Raw genomic sequence first — 23,762 nt, forward strand, 5'->3', positions numbered from 1 at the left:
TGTGACCATAGGCAAGACTTAACTTATCTATGCCTCTGTTTCTTCACTTGCGAAACTGGGATTCAATACCTTTGTCCCTTCTAGTTAGGCAGTGAACCCCTTGTGGGAACTGATTATCTTGAATCTACCCCAAAGCTTCTTAATACAGGCTTTGACACATAGTAATCTCAACAAATACCACAGGTATTAGTATTATTATTGAAGAGTATTATTTATTGAAAAATTGTCTGGGAAAAAATTAAAAGATCTGTCAAGCAATTTTTTACACTAAAATATTACTCTTAAATATTATAATCTCTCACATTATATTACCTAATTTAATTCACTCATGATTTCTGTTTGTTAACAGATAAAGCTACTGTGTTATATTTTAAGAGTGTCATTTTTCAGAAAAAAGCAAAAAGGATAGACTGGGAGCATGACCAGATCATAACAACCAAATTTAGAGGATCATTATAGAGTTTGTTAATCTATTCACATAACTTGAAATAAAGAGACAAAGAAAGTCAAAATAGCACCAAAATCTACAAACCACAAACATGACAGCACAAAAAGGGTCCGTTACAAAAACTCACTAGTTTTTGTATGTTCACAGTGCAGCTGGATCTGTGGGTTAATTTCATCAGTACCAGTATCTTCTTCAAGTACTTAGGATAACTAGATATATTAGAAAAAACAGTACTGAAATGACTGGATATTAATGAAAGTGTTTTGGTTAGGTTTACAGAGTCTATGGATGCATAATCAACAAAGCTGAGTGTAGGCTACTGCCCTGATGCTTTACTTCTAGGGGTTCTGAATTTCTTTCTCAGTTGTTCCTAGCACTCTAACATTGATTAGGGGCATGTTCAGTGACAGATTGAGAATCCTTATGGCTGTGAATGAATTTATTTTTTGACCTGCTCCATCTCTAGTATGCCCATTCTCTGCCCTCTTCTCCCTTCTTTATCCCTCTTCTCCACTCTTCCTCCAACTCCACAACTCTCTTAGGCAGAAAACACTCTAGTTTTCAATTTCCCTCCATATCCAAAGAGTAGTTTCAAGGTTCTCCACTAATTATTCCCATTTTAAACGTCGTCTCACTCATTCCAGCTCACTTTCTAACTGTACTTCATTTTAGATGCTCCTGCCTCTAGACTCTCATTCTTTACCCTGGTCTATAATACTCAGTACCTCCTCATCCCCAAAGCATACCAACTACTGCTATCCCAATGTTCAGATGCCTCCTCAAATCCCATCTCCTCCAGCAAATGTTCCCAGATAAATTTACAACACTGCATTGCACTCAGTGGGTGTTCAATAAATATCATTACTACAACTACAGCTCCAGTGATCTTTCATCTCCAGTAAACCTTGCCAGCTGGAACCATCAGAGTTTTTAGAAAAAAAGAGTCACTTTTGAAAAAATCCACTGTATTCCTTGAAAAGGAGAAGGAATTAAAACTGGAAATGTAAAAGTCCAAAATGATCATTTTTTTCAGCATCTAGAGTCCTTATCATCCTTAATTTTCCTGAAATGTCTACTTTAACCTTCTAGATGTTGCTTTTTATGGTGATAAATGAATCGTATAAAATAAATATAAAAGTTGTGCATATGCACAAGTGTTTTACACTTGCCTTTATTGTCTTTTCTATAAGATTTGGTGGTATTAAAATTAAAGAACTCCCTTGAATATGATTTTTTTTGACAAAATGCCAATTTAAACATGGCTTTAGATAGTTCAAGATGATTTGCTCCCTTTATAGAAGGACAAATAACATTTTAAATGCTACACTACTGCATTGTTAGAAACGTCCTGTATTATGCAAGGTAAGTTTATCTTTCAGTTCATTGTTGTCTGCTTATTACAGGTTCCAGACTACTGCAACAATGATTGTGTTCTTATTCAAATGTATACTAATGCATTCAGTCCTTAATAACAGTATTCACTGCTATCTATAAATAGAAGAAACAATCATATAGGCTGTTTGTTAGCCATCCTAAACATTTTTGGTATTTTTTTTTTAAATTTCAGATTCTCCAAAGATATTTTTGTCCAACAAAGCAAATTTTTAGGATCTTTTGGGAATAAAGATATTTCTGAGCTGTAGGAAAGCACAGCTGAATAAGGAATATCAGTGGCACTTCCCTGACTTATAAGGATACAAATGAATACTGTCTAAATTTGCAATAGTTTTGTAGCAATTAAATTATATCATTTTAATATTTCTGAAAAATAATTCTGATAATTCCCTCATTTTTTTCTAGATACACCTTCAGTTAAGATTACACCTTCAATTCCGATACCACACGAAGGACAGTCTATAATTTTGACTTGCGAATCCAAAGGGAAACCACTGTAAGTGATTTTACAAGTAATATATTTGTTCGTTTCCCTAGTCTGCTTTGATTGCAGCCTTTAACTGCAGAAATCCACTGTTTTCCTCTTCTCCTGGTGTGCAAAGTGATCTCTAGAACAGAAAACCCTTTGAACCATGTCTTCATTATGTGTCTATGGAAGATTGGTCTTTTACTTTGTCATCTAGTGAAGGTTCTGGGAAGGATTCCAGCTGTGAAGTTATTCAGTAAGATATTTCAACCTGAAAGGAGTATTGGCTTAATAAATCACTGTTTACATCATCAGACTGATAATTGCTACACATTGTTGGAGCTAAACTTCCAATGCAAATTTCAAATATCAGAATTTCCCACGCTGAACTTTGAGAGTGAGTTTGGGTTTTTTTTTTAATTTTAAGATGAACATTCCAACAGGAGAGAGGATGGAAAGACCCATGAGCTCAGGAAATGAAATGATATTCATAATCATAATTGGGGTCACACAGAAACTGATGTAGTTCTTTTGAAATATTTTATATAAACAGTTAATACTGGAATTTTCAGAATCTGAGTTTTAGTCCGATTTAGAACATTTTCTAGGGCTGGATTTATTTTATAAAATAAATATCAACTGATTTGAATTTTAGATTAGTTTTTAAAGTGAAATGGAAATCTGCCTCAATTAAAATTCATTTATTATAGTGCTTTGATGCTAAAATAATCCATTTATATATAGCATATTTTGCAATGTTTTCTTTCTGTGTTTTTCCAAAATCAAGTTTTACAATTTTTCAGTTTAAGTAGAGCACAGTCCCAATGGGAATTTTCTTCTCTCTGTTTTATCTCACAAATATATTCATCCGGAATGTTTTTCTTCCTTATTTCATCCTTCTTAGCTCAAGTCTGGATTATCCCAAGCAACTAAACACACCCTTCTGGTATTTCCAGATTGTAAAAGAAATTCTGAGCATAGCTCCTTTACAGTAGAATTAGGAATAATTTGTTTCTTCACTATTTCACCCTAAGTTAGAGATCTAATTATATTAACCATTAATTTTGATGGAAACATATTGCTGTGGCCTTGCTCCTGCAAACCTCCTCTTCCTTGCAAGGCTCCATCACCTTCACATGTGTTTTGTGAGATGCCTCCCAACAAGAGTCCCATATACTAGGTAGGTCCATTCCACATTCACCTAGCTCAGACAATGAGAGGAGTTTAACTGGTATAATCCACCTGTCGTAAATCACCATGAATAAGCAGTATCAGAGAGGGACCATGTGCAAGAAGCAGAGAGGAACAGGAGAAACAACAGTAAAAGAGTAAAAGTCCTTAGGTCATGATGAAAAGGCATTTGCAAAAATAACGCTGGTCTACCTTTCTCAATCCTGCCATTGCTTTAAGGATGAGAGAAAAGTCCAGATAGGTGGCTCTTCCTCAGGGCACTGGGCCTCCAGTTTGCAAGTGTTGCCTCTTCGTTACTTTAATGGTACTTGTTAAGTGCTCACTGTATGCCAGGCAGTGTACTAAGTAGATACAAGAAAATCAAGTTGGACTCAATCCTGGTCCCACATGGGCCTCGCAATCTAAATAGGAAGGAGTGGGATTTAACCATTTTACAGATGAGGAAACTGAGGCACAAAGAAATGAAGTGACTTCCCCAAGATCACACAGCAGGAAAGTGGCAGATTCGGGTTTAGAATTGAAGTCCTCTGGCTCCCAGGCACAATCTCTTTCCTGTAGGCTATGCTGGTTTCCAAATCCCACCTAGCCCTAACTGGAGGGAGTAGGAAAAGAGGTGATCAATCATATTTGCCAACAAGACCAGGTATCATGGGGACATAGTTTGAGGCCTGCTTGCCTGTCTCTTTGGATTAAAATATGATCTACCTGTAAGGGCTAAAGCCGACTGTCTATATTCACATTGAGAGTTTGTTCCAGAAATACAATAAAAAATTATTTGCCACCAATTTGAAGGCAGATTTGTGATCAGATTTGAGACTGTACTTCAGAATCCATTATGAGAGAAGTAATTATTCTTTTCATTTCTCATGCTGAAGGCATAAAGCTATAAGGCTTTTTAATTTATAATAATCCCCTCAGATTATCAAAAGATTTTCTTCCAGACCACAGATTTGCTGTTTCATTTTCTAATAGAGGGCACATTTAACTTTATACATAAAATATTATATTTTAGTTCTCAGTATGTTGACTAAGACTTTTAAAGGGCTTAGGGAAAGCACAGTTTTAGCTATTTTATTGGGGAAAAGCTGTAAAATATAATGTCATAAACCAAAGCAACTCAGTGAATTAACTATAAAAAATTTCCAAACAAAACGATGTAAACAAAAATAAATTCTAACCCAGATGTATAGCAAAGTCCACAAGAGCATCAGGTTTGTGATGTTTGCTTTCCATACATTTCAGCATTGTTACAATGCTTAAAGCCCCTCAGAGTGAGTGCAGTTGCTCGTAATCAAGGAATTGACATTGGCTTTTTAGCCAGGTGGGTTGCAGTCTCTGGGTGCACAGATTCTAGAGATTGCCTGTTGCCCTGACAGTGAAGGATACCCACTCAGGAATGAAAGAAAGCATTAAGTCTTAATTCCCATACTGTTTTTGCAGGGAAGAGGTTCCCAGCCCTACCATTTAGGTTAAAGTGAGAACTGCAGATTTGGCAAGCTAGATAAACTCTAGGTTTGCATGGCTCTCTAAGGCAGGGGCTGCTTCTTTTACTTTTACTCTGTGTTCTCAAGCCCTTAGAACAATGCTTTGCACAGGGTAGGCATTCCATCAGCGGTGCTGGTAATAGTAGTATTTGATAAGTGCTTACCAAGCACTGTACTAAAACCGTAGGGCAAACACAGCCCACTTGCAGCACACAGTCTACAGGGAACACAATGGTGTCAGTAATGATAAGGGGCAACACTGAGAGTCAAGGCTAAATAGGGGACTGTAGGAGAGCAGAGTCTTCAATGGATGGTGGGGAAAGCACAGAGAAGAGAAGAATTCCAAATTAGGGAGTGGAGAACCCAGGAAGGAGATCGAGAAAGTAAGATTGCTGACAAGAGGCGGAGGTTGACTCTGTGACTTAAAGTTTGCTGTGACTTCAATTTGAGCTGATAAGTACAATAATCAATATAAGGAATATAACATTTAGCAAAGAATCAACCGGCACAGAGCAATAGTGAAAACACATAAAAAATGATATATTTAGCATAACTGGAATATGCAGTGTAAAAAGAGGTTTAAGATCTTTGGTATTTTTAAGTTCTCAAACATACAGGTTACACCACTATTTGAATAAAAAGAACATATAGCCCCTCAAATTTGCCATGGGGAGTATAGGAATAATAATCTTCCACTGTGACTTTAACAGGATTAATCCACTAATGTTTTCTCATTCAATAAAAGCAACCACACTGTGGATTAAAACAGATTATCCCCTGGGTACCATTTCACTGGATTTCTACTTGGGAGTGTCAAAGTCAGATAAGCCTAACATCCAACCAGGTCTCCTGACTATATTGTTGGTGTGTTCCTTGGTAGTAACTCATGTTGATAATACCACGTAGTCCTATTGGATGCTCCCATCCCGGTCTCTTTTTGCTCCCACCACTTTCATGACTTCCTAGTCTCTTCTCTGGCAGGGCTGGGGAACCCAAGCAAGAATCCTAATAAACTCCTTGCCATCATGCTGTGAGCTATAGAAGGCTGGCCAAGATTAGGGAAGAATGGGAGCTGAAGCACAAAAACCATGGTATTATTTTAAGTCTGTAAATTCCTTGTGGAAAGGGAACACTGTTATATCGCATGCTCTCAAGGGCTTACAATAGAGCTCTATACACAGTAAGTGCTCAGCAAATATAATTAGGAAAACAAAAACAACAGAGAAGTAAAGGGGCAGGCAGGTATATAGCCAGTGGGAGTTACCAGAATATGGGAATTACCAAGAAACTAATCCGAATTTAGATTCACAAAACCAAAGTAGAGTCATTCAGTAATAGACAAACTTGAATAATCTACTCTTTTCTCCTTTATGGTCGACTTAAATTACATCTGAAATCTGTGCCTGGCTATGTCATTTCTCAATTAAGTAGGATCAAAAGACCTATGGGTGGCTGCTTCTTTTATCAGTGATCACACTAGTGAGAAATAAAGGCACACTGGCTATGAAATTAACTGGAAATGTGTTCAGGTTGCATTATGGCTACAGTGTGTAGCCTGCCCTTATAGATGCTAATGTTGTTTTGTTGTTCTGAATCTGAGGACTCCAGTGGCTGTTTATGAACAATCAGGCCTTATTGGCTGCTTTGGACAGAAGGCTTTAGCCATTTTCCTGGGAAACAGCTGCATATGTTGGGCCTGAACCAAGTTGTTCCACTTAACCCTACTGTTGAGGCATGCAAGTCTTCGGATAAAATGCAGAAACGTACATTTGAATGTTTTGTTTTCATTGTAGGTTTAAGTGAAGCCAAACTAATTGTCTTTTTTTTTTTTAAGTCTCCTGAATTTCTTCAATCCTCCTTCCTCTTTGGCTGGATTCCTAATGTTTATTCATATTTCTCGAAGTATCTTAATAATGCTTTTTAAATGTCATGAAAGTAAAATGCACTTTTTCCCCAGAAAACCAGGGGTTTTTTTGGTTTTGTTTTAATAAACTTGTAGACTAGCAACCTTTTACCTTAATAAAACCGTTTGTGGAATTGATCAATTTGTGCATAAATTTACCTGTCTATTTCTAAATCAGAACTATGTCATCAGCTCATTTTACCCAGTAATTATACTGTGAAAAAGTTCCACACTTTTATCATAGTATTTTCCCACTGTATTTATACTAAAGAGCCATTCATAGATTGCTTAAGTGTGCCCAATACTGTATTTAAAAGCCTTAATAGAGAGACCAGGAAAAGGATCTCAGTGCCATTAAATACACCTCCCCCACCACCACCACACACACAGAAGCACATTAAAACAAAACCCAGTGTGGGATGAAATAGGTCAACCAGTGACTGCACTTGGTTGACTATGCTACATTCTGCTATCATCAATGGGATACTCAGCTACCATGCTTAATCATTTGAAATTTAGGAGAAATGTGATCTACATTTTCAGTATTTTCTCATGAAAGCATAATACTTGGTTACTTATACATATAAATTTGTTTCTGAGTTGATCTGTTAATTTTTTTTTAATTACCCATATGCTGTCCTACCCCTGTGAGCTTCTTTTTTGAGGTTAGACCAGATGGCCCTTTTCTTCCACCTCATGGCTTCCCAATTCAATCACACTTTCGCTCTCTCGAAGCACATAAGTGGTTACCTTGGAAATGGGACAGAATGTATTTGGTTTTGTTTTGGAACCAATAAGCTGGATCTCAGTAATCTATGCCGCTGTTATTTATCCTGGGCATCTGTGGTAAACCAGCAGGCAATCATTTTCAATTAAATGTTCCAATGTCTTGTGAAAGCCCCATATGAGCAAGCGAGATTGTAGGTCTAGGACAGAAATGCCCTGTCTGCACCTTTCCAGGTAAGTGGGTTTCTCAGAACAAAAAGCCAATAATCTATATGATATGCAAATATTTGTCTACTAATCTTTATACTCAAATATGTTTAAGATTCTACTAGCAAGGGAGTTATTACATATATTCAAGTGTCTATATGGAAAATTTTGCTGATCCACTCACATATCAAAAATATATATTTGCTGTATTAAATACCAAATGATATACCAGAGTGAGAGAACGTTACTCTGCACTGTGGTTATCCTTTTGATCACTGGGAAAAATTTTGTTCAGAGCAGAAAACATGTATCAAACACTTTCAATGGCACAGATGCATATTTTTAAATTATCCGCCATAATTAAATATGTAATGAATCACCATTTAATGTTTGTTACTGTGGTCACAGTGCATAAGGCATGCTACATAGGAATGTATATGCTAACTCAGTTGTTTTGTATTCTCCCAAGCACCTAGTACAGTCCTCTGCACATAATAAGCACTCAATAAATGCCATTGATTGATATGAAAATATTGTTTGATCATAATTTAACTCATTTGAAAAGCAAGTAAATTTTATATTTGGGGGTGGGGGTGCAAAACATTTCTCACTGATGCATTTTTAAGTCAAGGAACAACTTGAAATGGTTTGGGTTCCTAAAATAATTATGGTACTGTTAAGCGCTTACTCTGTCCCAAGCACTGTTTTAAGCACCGGCATAAATAAATACCAGTTATATAAGAAACTGTCCCTGATCCTAAGAGCTCTGAAATTTGTTCTAAGAAAAGGAAAAAAATAACATATCCCCATAACAGTAGTGTGACAGTCTTTGAAATCAGAATTGGGACTCCAAGTTTTTATCAAGAAGTAAAGGCAATAGATTGGAAATTACTCTTTGCACATGTTTACCTGGTCTGTCTAGACTGAGTTTGCTTTTGGGATTTGAGACTTAGAATTCAGATATCTTATGGGCCTGTTTACATGTGCCCCCAAAGGATTACTGGAAAAGGCAAAAGTTTGGTAGGACATAGATTCTGGCCACAAGTTCCCAAATGCTATAACAGATGTTAAATGTTTTCAGATTTCAGAATTCTCTTTGTACTAATTCTCTACCCAGTTATGCCATTTTCAAAGCTGGTGGAATCAAGACAAAAGCATCCTTAGGGAAATTGGAAATAACACTTGGTAAACAGGGCTTTCTTCCCATTACAGAAATGCTTAAGAATGATTTTCTGATATCTCTGTTAATGGGCATGCATTACATGCTCCGTGACCAACTCAGAACAAAAGAACATGCATTAGAAGAGCAGTCACCTCAGCACACACAGAGTGCATTACTGGGACAGATCAACAGTTGCTCCAGTCCAGCAGGAGTACAATTGGAGGAATAATGCCTTGGTCGCCTTACAGCTGCTCTCTTGGTTTTCAGTGGGCCTCCTAGCAGGCCTACCTTTCCCTTTAGTAGCCCACTATGGAAAGAGACAGTTTTAGGGGATGATGAAGCAGGTGTTTACCCCATCAAGCAAACTGAAGAGGCCATCAAATGCAGATGAACCCTGACTCACTTAGAACTGGTTTTAGGGCAGGACTCTTGCAGAGCAGAGTCCTAACACCAGGTCAGAGTGCATGAGTATTGTTGGGCACTACCTCAGCAACGTCAAATGAACCAGGCTGAGGGAGGATTAAGAGCAGAACTAGTTCCCACTCAAGTTATAGGGCCAACCACCAGATTCAGAAATTGATAAGGTCCTGAACCTTACTGTGTTTGGAAAACAGGCCGTGATGGTTTTAGTTTTGAAACAGAGTTCTGTAACATTTGAAGCAACCTCATACATTTTTTTCTTCAGTTCAAATAGCCGATAGCTTTTCAGGATCATCACAATCTTATTATTTATCAGAAGAGTATTCTATTTGATCTGGAGATCAATTTTCAAGTTTCAGCATGGAGACCTTGTTTCTCAGCGTCATTAAAATAATTCACCAGTGAATACTTCCTTATCAGGAAGAGATCGACTAGGGCTTTCAAAGGAACACTTCAGAATGCTATTATTTTCAAGTCTTTTAGAGAGCTCTTACTTGCTGAATATAGGCTATTTCCCATTTCAGCTGCAAAACTTTGTGGGAAGAGCCTCTAAAAATGTAGAGTCAAGTAGTGCATCCCAGCTTAATCAGCGTTGGAACTGAAGGACAGCAATTTCCCACTCACTTTTACGGTTTCAACTCTGATACTTGCATCATTCCCTTGAAGCCATCATTTTCTCTAAAATCTTTAGTTTAATGAGGCTCCTCCCTCTTCACAGTGCCTTACTTCAATAACTAACGATTTGAAGAATTTAGATGAGTAGATAAACTGAAAGTCAGAGTTTTCCACTTTCACTTAATGGAAGAAGTAGGATTGAATTAGCCACTCTACATGTGCTTCACTGATTACTATATCCAGAAGCCTTTGACCCCTGTCAGACAAAGTACAGATGGTGATACTTAATAAGGTTTTTGAATTTTTCTAAAGTAAATGAATTGCTTGAATACCCAATCTTGGAATCATGGATTTTTCAATATGCCAACAGAAAAATAAGCCCATCTATTTTCACAAAAGGACTTGCACAGAGATTTAAGATCTTTTAATGTATCTATGCTGAACAAGCAAAAAAAATATTAGAGAGGTTTATGAGAATGAAAAAGCAGGAGAAAAATCTCATAACAAAAAAACTTGAGTCCCTGTAGGCATTCAGATTGCTGGGATGAATTTGGACCTGAAGCCCTCAACATTCTAGAATTACAAGACAAGAAAAGAATTTTTTTTCCTTGAAATGGTACAAAAATAGTTAGAAATCTCACAGAACCTGATTTTAGAGATTTATTATGTAAAATCTCAACCTGCCTAAGAGCAGCGTGGCTCAGTGGAAAGAGCACGGGTTTTGGAGTCAGGGCTCATGAGTTCGAATCCCAGCTCTGCCACTTGTCGGCTGTGTGACTGTGGGCAAGTCACTTAACTTCTCTGTGCCTCAGTTCCCTCAACTGTAAAATGGGGATTAAGACTGTGAGCCCCACGTGGGACAACCCGATTCCCCATGTCTACCCCAGAGCTTAGAACAGTGCTCGGCACATAGTAAGCGCTTAACAAATACCAACATTATTATTATTATTATTATTAAAAAATACTTTGCCAACTAGAAAGCAGTTATAACTTTGTTACCCTAATACCCTGAAAAAGAAATTGATTCCCATTCTAATTGCTCTCAAAACTTAATCCTACCCCACATGAGTCTCCATTGCAATGTAATAATCCCCCTAGTTTTTACTAAGCAAATACAGAAACATAAATAAAAAATATAAAATAATGCATAAGATAGGCTTTATGGAGCTATTTGCAAGGAGTTCCTGCAGGATCTGGAGACAGATAGACTTTATCTCCATTAAAGATGGATTGAAAGAAAAAGATTTTAAAGATGAAGCAGGATGGAATTACATTATCTATGCAGGATCATTTCCTGAAAATGAAGGATGTGAAAAATTGGAATGAAATCTGCATGTCTCCTCTGCAAAATTTATCAATTCTTATCTGCCTGGGATCGGTGAAGAATAGGCAGGCATTGGTCTCCATGTACCACTGCAGTGAAACCCAGACCATTTAGATGGGCACCCTGTGCTTGATACAGCTGGCAGGAACAGCTTCTTTTCCCCAGCCCTCCAGTCTTCCGTCCTCCACCTCCCTCTGCCTCCTGCCACTTTCCCCAATACCTCCCTAAGGTAAACTAGGACCTGGTGAAGTCACTGTAGCTAAGGGCCCCTGTTTTACTGGCACCAAAGAAAGCACAGAATAATGGGACAAGTGGCAGCAGCAGCACTACAGAACCAGATTCATGGGAAGAAAGAAGGTTTCAGGTTGGCAGGCAAAAGTTCATTTATTTTTCATTCACATTTAGCCCTTTTGTTCCCTGCTCCATAATCAGTCACTTTTTGGGTCTAACTATTGTTAAGCCTTAGCTGACTCAACAAGGAGCTATAGACGAGAGTCGCTTTTAAAATCATCTCTTAGCAGCAGGGAGGATTGTTTTCCATTTGAACCAAGAAATGTAATCATTTCTGAATGTCAATTAGGGAAAGCCTAAGGGCCCTCTTTATTAAGCCTAAACAAAAATTGTATCAAAACCTTCTAAATCCCACTTAATATTTCTTCAGAGATATTATGGAGCTTTGCCATTTTAAGCCCTAATTGGGACTATGAGGAGACTATTTTAATTTATGCACCAACCCCAATGTCATTCTAATTGCATTTCATACTTCTAGCTGTTAGAACCACCTTGTCAGTTCAGCATGCAAATTACAGTGAAGAGTCCTGCACTATTTCATGCCAGGAGTGACTTTTACCACATTTCTTGTTACTTTCTCACAGCTCTCTGTAGATGTTGTTCCTATAGTAGGATAAAAATCCCTTTTTAAAAATATTATACTTATACTTTATTATACTTTTCATAATCTCGGAAAAATTGATAAAGTTAATAATGACTAAACCATAAATTACTTTAATATCTGTTTTGCCCTGTAGACTATAAACTCCTTGTGGGGAGGGATCGAATCTATCAAGTCTGTTGTGTCATATTTTCCTAAGTATTAATGCAGTATCCTGCAGACAGTAGACACTCAAAATACCACTGATTGATTAATAATCCTATTCTTGCTGAGTCTTGGAACACTGTCTATATTGAGCACAAGTGAGCCAGAGGCTTAGGAGAAAGAGGAATAACAATAATTATGCTTAGGTGAACTAAGAACTGGAACAGCCAAGAAAGAGCTCTCAGAGAAGTGACAGTTGGTGGGGAAAAATGCCAGGGATATAAAAAAGAAGAATTGGAAACAGGAAGACCGAGATAAGGAAAGCACACAGATATCCTAGACTGCCCATGAATTCTTTGTCACCTTATGCTGGGGATAAACTATTTGAATATCTTTCAAAATCAAGGCAAATCAGAGAGCAAATCAGAGGGCTCACTCATTCGTGGGATTTGGGAAAATGGAGAGGTAATGAATGAGAAATTGGCAAAAAGTTACACATCTAATGGCTATTCAATGAAAACACCAAAAATCTCCTTTCACTTATCAAAAAACCTCCGAATATATTGCCCAGATCTCTCCCCTCCAGCAAGCTGGGGATAGGAGATAGGAACATCCAATGTCTCCAATCTGAATAGGTGGGAGTTCCACTGGACCAATCTCCTATTCCTATCAAGGTACAGGGATCCAGAATATTGGCAGCCTTGACACTGCTGTGCTAAATCAATCGACTGCATTCACTGAGCACTTATTGTATGCAGAGCACTGTACTAAGCTCTTGAGAGAATAAACTAGAAATCCGTTTCAATGATCTCCACCCTCTATGGGTTTAACAGTTTGATAACCATCAAGTCCCAATTTCCCTTCCCTTAACTTACCAAAATAGTCTCACAATAACTGGGGATGAATTATCCTCCCGTTTCCTATAGTTGATCAGAAAAATACATTTTCCTGTCATTCCTAAAGGACAGACTTGCTTCTCCTTTTAACTGAATTTACAGTTGTAATTTATGCCATCACCATAATCCATTCTTTCACTGGAAAGGATTGATGGTTTAATATCTTGATCTGACTTATGCCTTTTTTTCTAATTTGGGAGAAGTGAAGATAATGGTTTACATTAAGTCAATCATGATGGAATGTAATATTCTTTATTCATCTTTACTTTAAATGCAGCAGTAATACACTCTGCCTTACTTAGATCTCATTCATGGAGATTTCAGGCCTAAGATGCTATTCCAAAGAATTGATTATGGTACACTGGTTTCTGTGGCACCACTAACACCATCTAATCCCTGCCAGTCTGGTGTTCCTCTGAATACGCTATAGTTGAGCTGAATTTGTTATAGTAGAGCTGAGTTGGATGGTTTTCACTTTAACATATTCATTTGACTCAACAGGCCTGAACCAGTTTTGTGGACAAAGGATGGAGGCGAACTACCAGACCCAGACCGAATGGTTGTGAATGGTAGGGATCTAAACATTATTTTCCTAAACAAAACGGATAATGGTACCTATCGGTGTGAAGCAACAAACTCTATCGGCCAAAGCAGCGCAGAGTATGTCTTGATTGTGCATGGTGAGTACCTTCGTGATAATGCTGTCAATGATGGAAGGCACTTATAAAACTGTACGCTTGTATTATTTCATTCAAACCCAAATGATTTCTGCCAGCAAAAGATAAAACTAGAAGGGATCTTTAAAACAAACATGTATACTTATATGCTTGTGATTAAACAACCAAAAAACATAGTCCTTGGGAATAATTTGGTCAATATCTTTTCATAAAATGTACTTTCCTGATTATGGACATTTTTAAAATTTTTCAAAAGTCATTAAAGATTCCACCCTATCGTGGACTAAAATTGGAATGGTGGCATGACAAGAGCCAGGCAAAACTCCTAGTGAATAGCATCATGAGTCAGAGGCAAGTTGGTTTACCTATCCCCAGAGCCATAGTTCCTGAGGAATGTGGACTTGTCTGACTCAAGGAAACAATAACAAACCCAGACCATTCACGCTGTATTGTGGAGGTCCGTGTGCCTTAGCAAAGATCTGATTCCTGAGTCTCATACTGTGAAACTGTCAGTGGGTTTACCTTTACTTTTTTTTCCCTAATAGTTAGCAGGGGATCTGGGTCATAGTATACAGCATGCAATGCAGGAGAAACAATATGCCATAGAAATTGAAAGAATTAGAAGGAAAGTGACAGAAATACAATACTGTTAGGTGAAAAGTATGCCATACTCTTTTCTGTAAGTAATTCAAGTGGAGAAAATGTATGATTTTTTTTTCTAGTGTTTGCAAGCTGGCCAGCAGCATGATTCCCTAAATAGCCAAGTTACCTTTAGGTAGTTTGGCAGTTGACATATTTCTAATAAATACTTCTCAAAGCACTTTGCAAGTAGTCATTTTTGGCTTGCCTTTTTGAACCACAATTCATCAAAAGCACCCCATGGATTAATGCTGTTCATGCTGCTAGATAAATGCTGTGAAGTTCAACAATAGTTTACCTAGGATTATTGACACAAGTAATGAAGGGCTCATTGAAACACTGAGACCACATTACAGTGTGTTTAAATAGGCTCCATTTAGGTTCATTACAAACTAAAGATCTGCCCTTTGCACACTGAGAATAATGTTTCATTAGTCGCTGGTTGTATAAATATGAAAAGCTACTCTGTTAATGGAGCAGTTGCAAAACCCGACCAAATGTTGAAATTTGAGTGGCATTTCTAACTCTAATGAATTCCATTTGCATTTTTAAATGGAGAGATAAGTAATCATTTATGGGAACTTTCCCCTTTTTATCTTTTAGAGCAATTTAGAATGCTTTTCATATTAGCAGTGATCATTTAATACACCTCCAGCCTAGAGGAATATTTCACGAGCTGATATCCACTGTCTTCGCTTGCATTCACTTGTCCAGGCCCTGTCAATCTCAAATTGACAGCAGTCTGGGCACTTTCCTGGAGAACTTCCTGTTATCTGGATGGCAATCTGGGTGGTTAGGTTTTATTCCATAGGTCTCAATCATCATCATCATTTAAATGTTCTCTCTCAATTGTAACATCCCTGATATTATATGGAATTTTCCCAGTTACACTTTGTAAATTCTAGCCTCAGAACTGTGGATGGGAATTTGGAACATCAATCTAAAAATTATTAGTGAAAATATTTGCAAAAGTTTACATTTTAATGCTTACAGGAAATATTCAGTAAGCAGAACTGAAATGATAGGATTTAAGGCTGGAGAACCTTACCATTTTAACAGCATAATTCCTTTAACAGGTATAGCAACCAAAGATGAATTTTCAAAGTTTTCTTCTGCTGATTATTTAATAGATTATATCCCTGAACATAGAAAATTTCAAAAGCAGTCTAATAATTCAAATTCTGCCTAAGAACAAATCTATATTGAAATATTTCATTCTCTTTCATCTGGCTTAATCTTTTCAGTGACTGCCTCTCCCATCTGATCCATAAATATGCACATGTAAGATTCTTAGCAATGCTACTATGAGGGTACTTAAGGAACCTTAAAAAGCAAAACAACACTAGAATATGAACAGACAATTGAGGCAATTATCTGGATTATTCAGCCTGCTCTATATTTAATGTGCAGAACAGTAAGGCAAAATATTTTTGCTTAGGATAAAATTTTGATTTTCCTCACCTCTGTTAACTGTCTCAACCTCTTGTCTTACACTGTGAAACTAAGGTGAGGAAACTCCTTGTTTCTACAGCAGGCAATCTCAGGATTTCTGTTTTTTCGTGTCCCTCTCACATATGGAGGACTGACATGCTGCTTTGGACTCAGGTGCTTATAGATCTCTCTGTGTGATAAAAAGTGTTTGCTGTTTATTACCTTATTGATGGTGGAATTAGGAAACTATTCAGGTGTAGACTTTTCTTTAAAACTGATAGTTCTTGGCTTCAGTGTTTATCATCCATCAGTCTTAGTGATCTAGTGGTTTGCCACTAAAAAGGATCTAAGTTGGGGTATTAAATATTCTGTTTTTCACATCTGAATTTATCACTCACTAAGTGTTCCATACCACTGAATAATAGCCACTCACTAAGCGGCTCCTGGCAAAAGCAGGTAAATCATTGCTAGATGGAAGAGGTGTGTAAAAATGCACAGTTTTGCTATTTTCTAATTGTAAAATCACATCTGGGAATTCAAATTTAAAATGAAAAGAAGATAAGACAAAGGAATGTAGAGCTAAATTAAAAATTCTCTAAATGAATTATTAAATAGGCATTCTATAACAAGCACCTGTGAAGATTCCTGCAGGTTTGTGCAGGACCCAGGAGGAAGGTGAGTGAGGAGAGAGGTAAAGTAAGCTCATCCTCTCTTACATTTAAAACCTGTCTCTGCTTCCTATACTCCTGTTGAAGCAGACCTTCTCCCAGAGGGTCTAATTCCTAAGAAATATAGGAAATATTAGTCCCCGTGAAGAAGGACAAGGGTGGAGATCATGGGCTGAAGAGCCTAGACACTCTCTGGGAGCCAGGACTCCTGGGTTCTGGTCCATAGCTAGGCCCTGTTCTCTCTTTTCCACCCTTCTGGATGTGACAAGGAGGGTGAGCCTGTTTCAAGATAGTGGGAGTGCAAAAAATAATCTTGCTGGCACCCCTCTAGACTATAAATTCATTACGAGCAGGAAGTATGTCGGCTAATTCTGTTGTATTGTACTCTCCCAAGTGCTTAGTACAGTGCTCTGCACATAGTAAGCCCTCATTAAATACTATTGATTAATTGAAGATAATTATTGGCATTACTTCCTACTCCTTGAGTTCCCTTTGGTCACAATTATACCTTCTATATGAGCTTGACACTTACACACAACTAAGCTCCACCAACGGATGGATGATGGAATTGTGCATATATGTAATATAGAGGTTGCTATTGTCAGAGTTATCAGAATATTACGGGAGGGGATTTTACAACAACTTCTAGTTGCAACATGAAGCCAATATACTTTATGGTGCTGATGAGATATGCTCAAAATGTTCATTAAGGCCCTGGAGAAGGGCCATAAGATGAGCTTATAACTGATACCCGGGGTCCAGTCACAAGGCTTCAATTTCACTGGTCAAGACTTGGGATGTGTTGTTCATCAACAATTCAGACACCACTGGTGACTGCTGAGATACCACTGGTGTACCCTTGACACATCATTACAAATGTCCTTTGTAATGAAGAATGTATATCGTTTATGCTTTGCCTGCTCCAGTATATGCCTGGGGCAAGGAATGTCATTCTGTTCAATAATTGCTAGAGTTTTTGAATTAGGTATGTTAACCACTTCAAAACCTATTGGCAGATGGGCTTGAGAAGTGGTCCATTTTCTTGGCAGGGTATGGAGTGTGCTGAGTGTGGAACCTGCTCACACTCTTGGGCCTTGATTTTATGTTCATGCCAAACACTTGGGGAATCCTGGATAGGAGAGTTGAAAGCATTGATGATGGGCTGTTTTTAGAGAGAAGCCACCTACTTGAAATAGAAAGTCTTAGGAGCTCTTTGCCAACCAGGCATTCAAAAGGATGAAATGAGATGTGGCGTCAAATAAGAATTTGAAAGGGAACACTGCCTGAGCATTTTGAAGGACTATAAAACTCTTAATACACATTCCTACCAATTTAACTGATATGATTGTAAATAAATCAAGGAAGTAAATTCAAAATCAGATTTAAATCCACAAATTAAGATTTACCCCAGAAAACTCCCAAATGGGTAATCAATCCCCATGTTCCTAATCAGCTTCACGGAGCTGGATGAAATTGCCTCACTCACCAGTGCTGAGGGGGCGGGAGGGTGGGGGAGAGGAGAAAAAGAGAGAGAGAGAGATCTTTCTTTGCCCCTACCAAGAGAACTCAAGAGCTGGGCTCCATCAAGTAAGAGAAGGAGCAAGGTGTAGTGGATAGAGCATGGGCCTTCTGGAGTCAGAAGGTCATGGGTTCTAATCCCAGCACTGCCACTTGTCTGCTGTGTGACGTTGGGCAGGTTACTTCACTTCTCTGTGCCTCAGGTACCTCATCTGTGAAATGGGGATTGAAACTGTGAGCCCCTTGTGGGACAGGGGCTGAGTCCAACTCCAATTGCTTATATCCACCGCAGGACTTAGTACAGTATCTGGCACATAGTAAATGCTTAACAAATACCATCATTATCATTATTATTATTATCCAGGACCATGCCTCACATTGTTGCAAAAAGGTTATGAGTCAGCCCCTTTGCTTCCTGGGAAATGTGAATTATTTCTTTGCTTCTCTGCACTTCCCTGCCAACTATTAACAGTCCTTTTAGATGTTTTGAACACACTCACAGTTCACACCAAAAATAAGCAACCCCTGCATCTTATCACCAAAAATGCACCAGCCTGCGCTCTTTAATTTTTCAAACTAACCACTCCCTCCAGTGAACCTTTACTCATGCCATGCCCTCCTTCTTCATTTCCAACAGACTACTGTTGTCCCAATCTTCGAGGATCTTCTAAAATCACATCTCCTTCAGGAGACCTTCCCCAGTTCATTTCTAATCTTCCCCACCTTATATCCCCCAACTTCAACAGCAACACTTTCTATATACTTACTAAGTACATAAGTACCAATAAACCCCTAGCACTTATGTAAATATTTTATACACAGTATTACTTCCTCCTATTGGTAATATACTATATTGTATGCCTCCTCCACTATACTGTAAGTTCCTTAAGGTCAGGAATTACTAATACTGCTGTGGTCTCCCAAGTGCCTAATTCAGTGCTCTGCATGTAATAATAATAATAATAATGATATTTGTTAAGTGCTTATTATGTGCCAGGCACTGTTCTAAGGAGTGGGGTGGATACGAGGAAACAGGGTTGGACAAAGTCCCTGTCCCACATGGGGGGCACAGTCTTAATCCCCATTTTACAGATGAGGGAACTGAGGCACACAGAAGTGACTTGCCCAGGATCACCCAGCAGATAAGTGGTGGAGCTGGGATTAGAACCATGGCCTTCTGACTCTCAAGCCTTTGCTCTGAAGATGCTCAATAAATACTATTGGTGAATTGAAAAAAACAAACACAAAAGCAGAGAGATGCATACATACACTCCAACTTGCAATTCTGTGCATTCTTAGAAATAATGTATTCTTGAATTTATATCTGCTTGTCTTCTTTAGTCAATACATGGCATTTATTAAGTGATTATTTTGTGCAGAGCACTGTACTAAGGCCTAGAGAGTGTTTAATAGACAGGATCCCTGCTCTCAAGAAGCTTATTCAATTGTTAGCTTCTCAAGAACAGTTATTCCTTTTGATTTATTTGGTATGTTTCTCTAGTGCCTCATAAAGCACTCAGCATACAGTAGTCTTAAAATTGCCACTGCTAATAGAAAGAATGGAAAACAAAACTATTATTTCACTCAGAACTTTGCATTTCTTTCTTTTGAAGGTAAATATAAATGAGCTATCCTGATTTCATATTTCTTGAGAGATCAATATAGACAAATGCAAAATAAAATTGTAGATGTTAGAATCAGTTTGCACTAGCCTCAAATAAGTACTGTCAGATGGTAAAAAAGGGATTTGGAGTTAGAAAAGTTGTTGTATTCTGGTATTCTGGTTTACTGGGAAGTACTAAACTATTAACAATGCATTTTCACCTATCCAGTAACAATATAGCTGCTACTTTCATGACTCTCAGGTTTTACTGGTAATTACAAATGTCAAGAAAACACTAGAGAGACAGACAGGTGTTCACACAGTCAGAGATTACAGACTCAAATACAAAATTAAGCGATGCTGCCCACTCAGACTTGTATTGCTTTCAAAAACTAGTATCTAAGGAGTTAGGTATTTAATGGGTGTTCATTCTATATGGGTCAATTGGTTCCTTACTGAGGAAGAGAGTCAGACTGGATGACAGAATTTATTCTTTCTGCAAATCCTATAAAACTTGCAGCTTTTCTACTTTCATCGATGAACCTAATCTAGATTTAGTCTCGTGTCAAGTTTAGAATGTGAAATGAGAGAAGTTTTGTGCCAGAAAAGCAGGATAATCTTTATTTTAATAGGTGGGGGCAACAATGAGGAAATGTATGAAGTTTGGAAGCCAGAAATGAGGATAGATTGCCTGGCACATAATAAGCGCTTAATACCATAACTATTATTATTATTTTTTGAAGACAAAGGTCTTACCAAAAGTACTCTCAAAGCAGTTTGCAATTAGTAGTAAGACTCCTCAGAATTCAATCCTATAGAAACTGAATGCTTTCAAACAGCTAAAATTTCCATTTCATGGTAGTCTTATAGAAAGTGAATGCTTTCAAACAGCTAAAATTTCCATTTCATGGTATTGCTATTATAAATGTAAACAGAGGCCCTCAACTGAAATAGGAATGAGAAATGCTCCTCTGTACTGATCATTCATCTGCAGCTAGCCTACGCAATTAATACCCTCTCTTGTGACATCTATTACTACTGCAGCTAGCCAGAAATGAAATATTATAAACAGAATGAACTGAAACATGTTTTTTTATTATTATTATTGTCCATATATACTATCTGGCAGTCAAAAGAAGGGTACCCGTAGATTGAATTATAATAAAGGGGGAAACATATTTTAAAAAGGCTGGAATATGTAAAGCCAACATAACTCCAAGAAGGAATTTTAGCTATGAAATCAATCTCCTCTGATGGAAAGAGACCTCCCTGCTGGTGAGTGTATTCACCTGAGAACTTTAATTAATTTTATGTACTTATTTTGAGCAAACTTCCTCTGGAGCAGCTCGTTTTAAAAACGACAAGAAAAATAAGCTATTCAAGAGAAAAAAGAGAGCCAGAGAAGCAGGGCAGTAATGGAACAGCCTGATGGTTGCTATTCTCATCTCTGGTTGAAAGCATCCAGACGGCACGGTAGTTGGACAAATCTTCAAGCTGCCTTCTCTTTAGTCACTGAGATAAAACATCTCATTTACAGACATGACTAAGTGGAGAGAGCAGTGTGCCTTTGGTAAAGTCATACCCTCTGACTGAGTGATTATGCCGTTGGACTCTGAAAAGAGAAAGAATTGTAGGTTGGCAATAGTATATAAAATTGCTTTGGCCTGGGGCATTATATTCAATATTGCATATGTTTTAAAAAAATCTCTCTTAAATTGTGGTTTAATTCCATCCCACTTGAATTTATTTAAGATGAGCATAAGATGGATTCTAACCACCAAAAGTTTCAGGAAAAATTAATCATAAAAATATCACTACAAGGTGAGTGTCTTTACCCTGCCAGAGTGAATCATCTGGTTTGAAATGACTGGTGGCAAAATCTCGGTTCCTGCCTTAGATCCAGGGAGGAGACAAAATGCTACCCGAAATGTCTACATATTCCTTTTTTAAAAGCCACTCAAATTGCTTACCACAATATGCTGGAACACCTAACACCAGCATCTGATTGGATACAGAGAGGGCAAAGGTTGGCCCTAAGTAATCATAGAAATTTATTTTTAGCCCTTCCTAGACTTGTAGCTTTTCCAGTGACCATCAGACAAGCTAATTGCACGACATTACACTGATCAGGTACATTGTGCCTGGCTGGGTCCTACACTACTGTGAATGCCTCCTCCTTTTTCTCCCTTTCTCTAGTCTCTTCTCTATCCAGTCCATAGTTCATTTGGCTTACCTATACCATTCTTCTAAAATGAGTTCTGCCTACAAGGCGCTGCTCCTCAAAAATGGCTAACTTTCCTTGAACACATCCAGCAAGGGTTTGGCTTGTGATTTCACTGTAACCACACCGAATGTACATGGAGGGATAAGGATTGGATGTTCTGTACATTAAAAGACATAGGGTGAGAGTCTATCTTTATTCCTGTGATAGATCTAACCACTGAGGTGAACCAGTGCCACTCATCTTTCTATGTCTCTTGGGAAAGTATTCTATTTCTGCAAATCACCTATGCCTGGATGGATCTGCATGTCATTTTTGAAAAGTAAAGCTGCCACTAAACAAAACAGGCTGACAAGCTAGAAATTACTACACCCTGCATGTGCAGAGAATGGTGCATACCTTTCACCTGAAATGCTCATTACAAAAACCAAAAAACCTTCAGAAGGCAGCAGTCTTTTTCTTCAATTTTTTATATACAGTGCATGTTCTATCTGATTTCAGTTTGACAAGGTTATACAGAATTTTATGCGCTCTAATAAGCTTCAGTGACAAAGTGTGGTGCATGTTTTTCAGAAGTCCATCATTAGAAAGTGGGGAAAAAGAACACTCACTCATTATTGTAAAGAGTGGGAAGCTATTTAGAACTTCAAAAAGAATAAAAATTAGAACTCAGTAAGTGAGATCCTCCTGTGTGCAAATATTAATTTTGTTCAATAAGAATTCAAATTTGAAGGCTATTAGCTGGAATCTTCCCATCAGATTTTGGTCATTATTGAGAAAAGGAAGATTTACAAATATTTAGGGTTAGGCACCCATTTGCATTTGATTAATCATTCAAGTGGAATAGAAATAAAAGCAATTAAAATCTCATCACTATCAAAACAAAATTTCTATAGCCCTCTTCAAAATGTGTTCATGAAACATTTTTTATTACCACAACCATTAACAACCCCAATATCCATCATCATCATTAATATATAAAGGATCTATTGGATTAATGAACTAAAAATAAGTCCCAATATGATTCAGATACATGTGGTCAATCCAGACTACTTTTCCCTACTCTGAAAACTAGAACCACTCCATGTATGAGATTTGACAGTTTAAAAGCATAATATATGAAAAAATAGGCAGAATATTATAATGTAATAATGAGAATGATACTAAAAATAGCACTGAATTGAAATTGTAATTGAAAGCAGTCTGCCGTAATGGATATAGCACGGTCCTGGGAGTCAGAAAGATCTGGGTTCTAATCCTGACTCTGCCGTTTGTTTGCTATATGACCATGGACAAACCTCTTTACATTTCTGTGCCTCAATTACCCCATCTGTAAAATGGGGATTAAGACTATGAGTCCCTGTGGGATGTGGAGTGCATCCAACCTGATTAGCTTATATCTACCCCTATGCTTAGTATAGTATCTGGCACATAATAAGTACTTAACAAATATCATAAAGAATTCAAGTAAACGCTCATGTCAAAGTGATAAGGGAGGGTATAAACACACTCCCAAATTGTATAAATGGCTTGGGGCCAGTGCAACCTCCCTCATCTTTCAGTTTACATAATTCTACTTTACCTATTATTCTGCCATACTTTGGGCCAGTTTACAATTTAAGCTTTCTTCTATGCTGGTTCCTAAGAGAGACCCATATCCCAAGTCATATTCCAGCCCTCTCAGCACCTAAATAGCCTAGATTGGATTTTCCTCCCTTTCCTCAGACCTACC

The 23,762-nt window shown here is 37.7% G+C and overlaps 1 protein-coding gene across 5 annotated transcripts in view; it reads left to right on the forward strand.

The window, feature by feature from the left end:
• The window catches only part of CADM2 (cell adhesion molecule 2), a 779,394-nt gene that overhangs the window by 687,206 nt on the left and 68,426 nt on the right, over positions 1–23,762 (forward strand). For 3 of the 5 annotated variants that reach the window (XM_029082119.2, XM_029082116.2, XM_029082117.2), the window contains 2 exons: positions 2,249–2,339; positions 13,775–13,953. In XM_029082119.2, the coding sequence (XP_028937952.1) occupies positions 2,249–2,339; positions 13,775–13,953 (270 nt within the window). The remainder of the gene's footprint in view (positions 1–2,248; positions 2,340–13,774; positions 13,954–23,762) is intronic. The other 2 variants (XM_029082121.2, XM_029082118.2) reach the window with 1 other exon arrangement.

This window comes from Ornithorhynchus anatinus, chromosome 17 (assembly GCF_004115215.2).
Source record: "Ornithorhynchus anatinus isolate Pmale09 chromosome 17, mOrnAna1.pri.v4, whole genome shotgun sequence".
NCBI classification, from domain to species: domain Eukaryota; kingdom Metazoa; phylum Chordata; class Mammalia; order Monotremata; family Ornithorhynchidae; genus Ornithorhynchus; species Ornithorhynchus anatinus.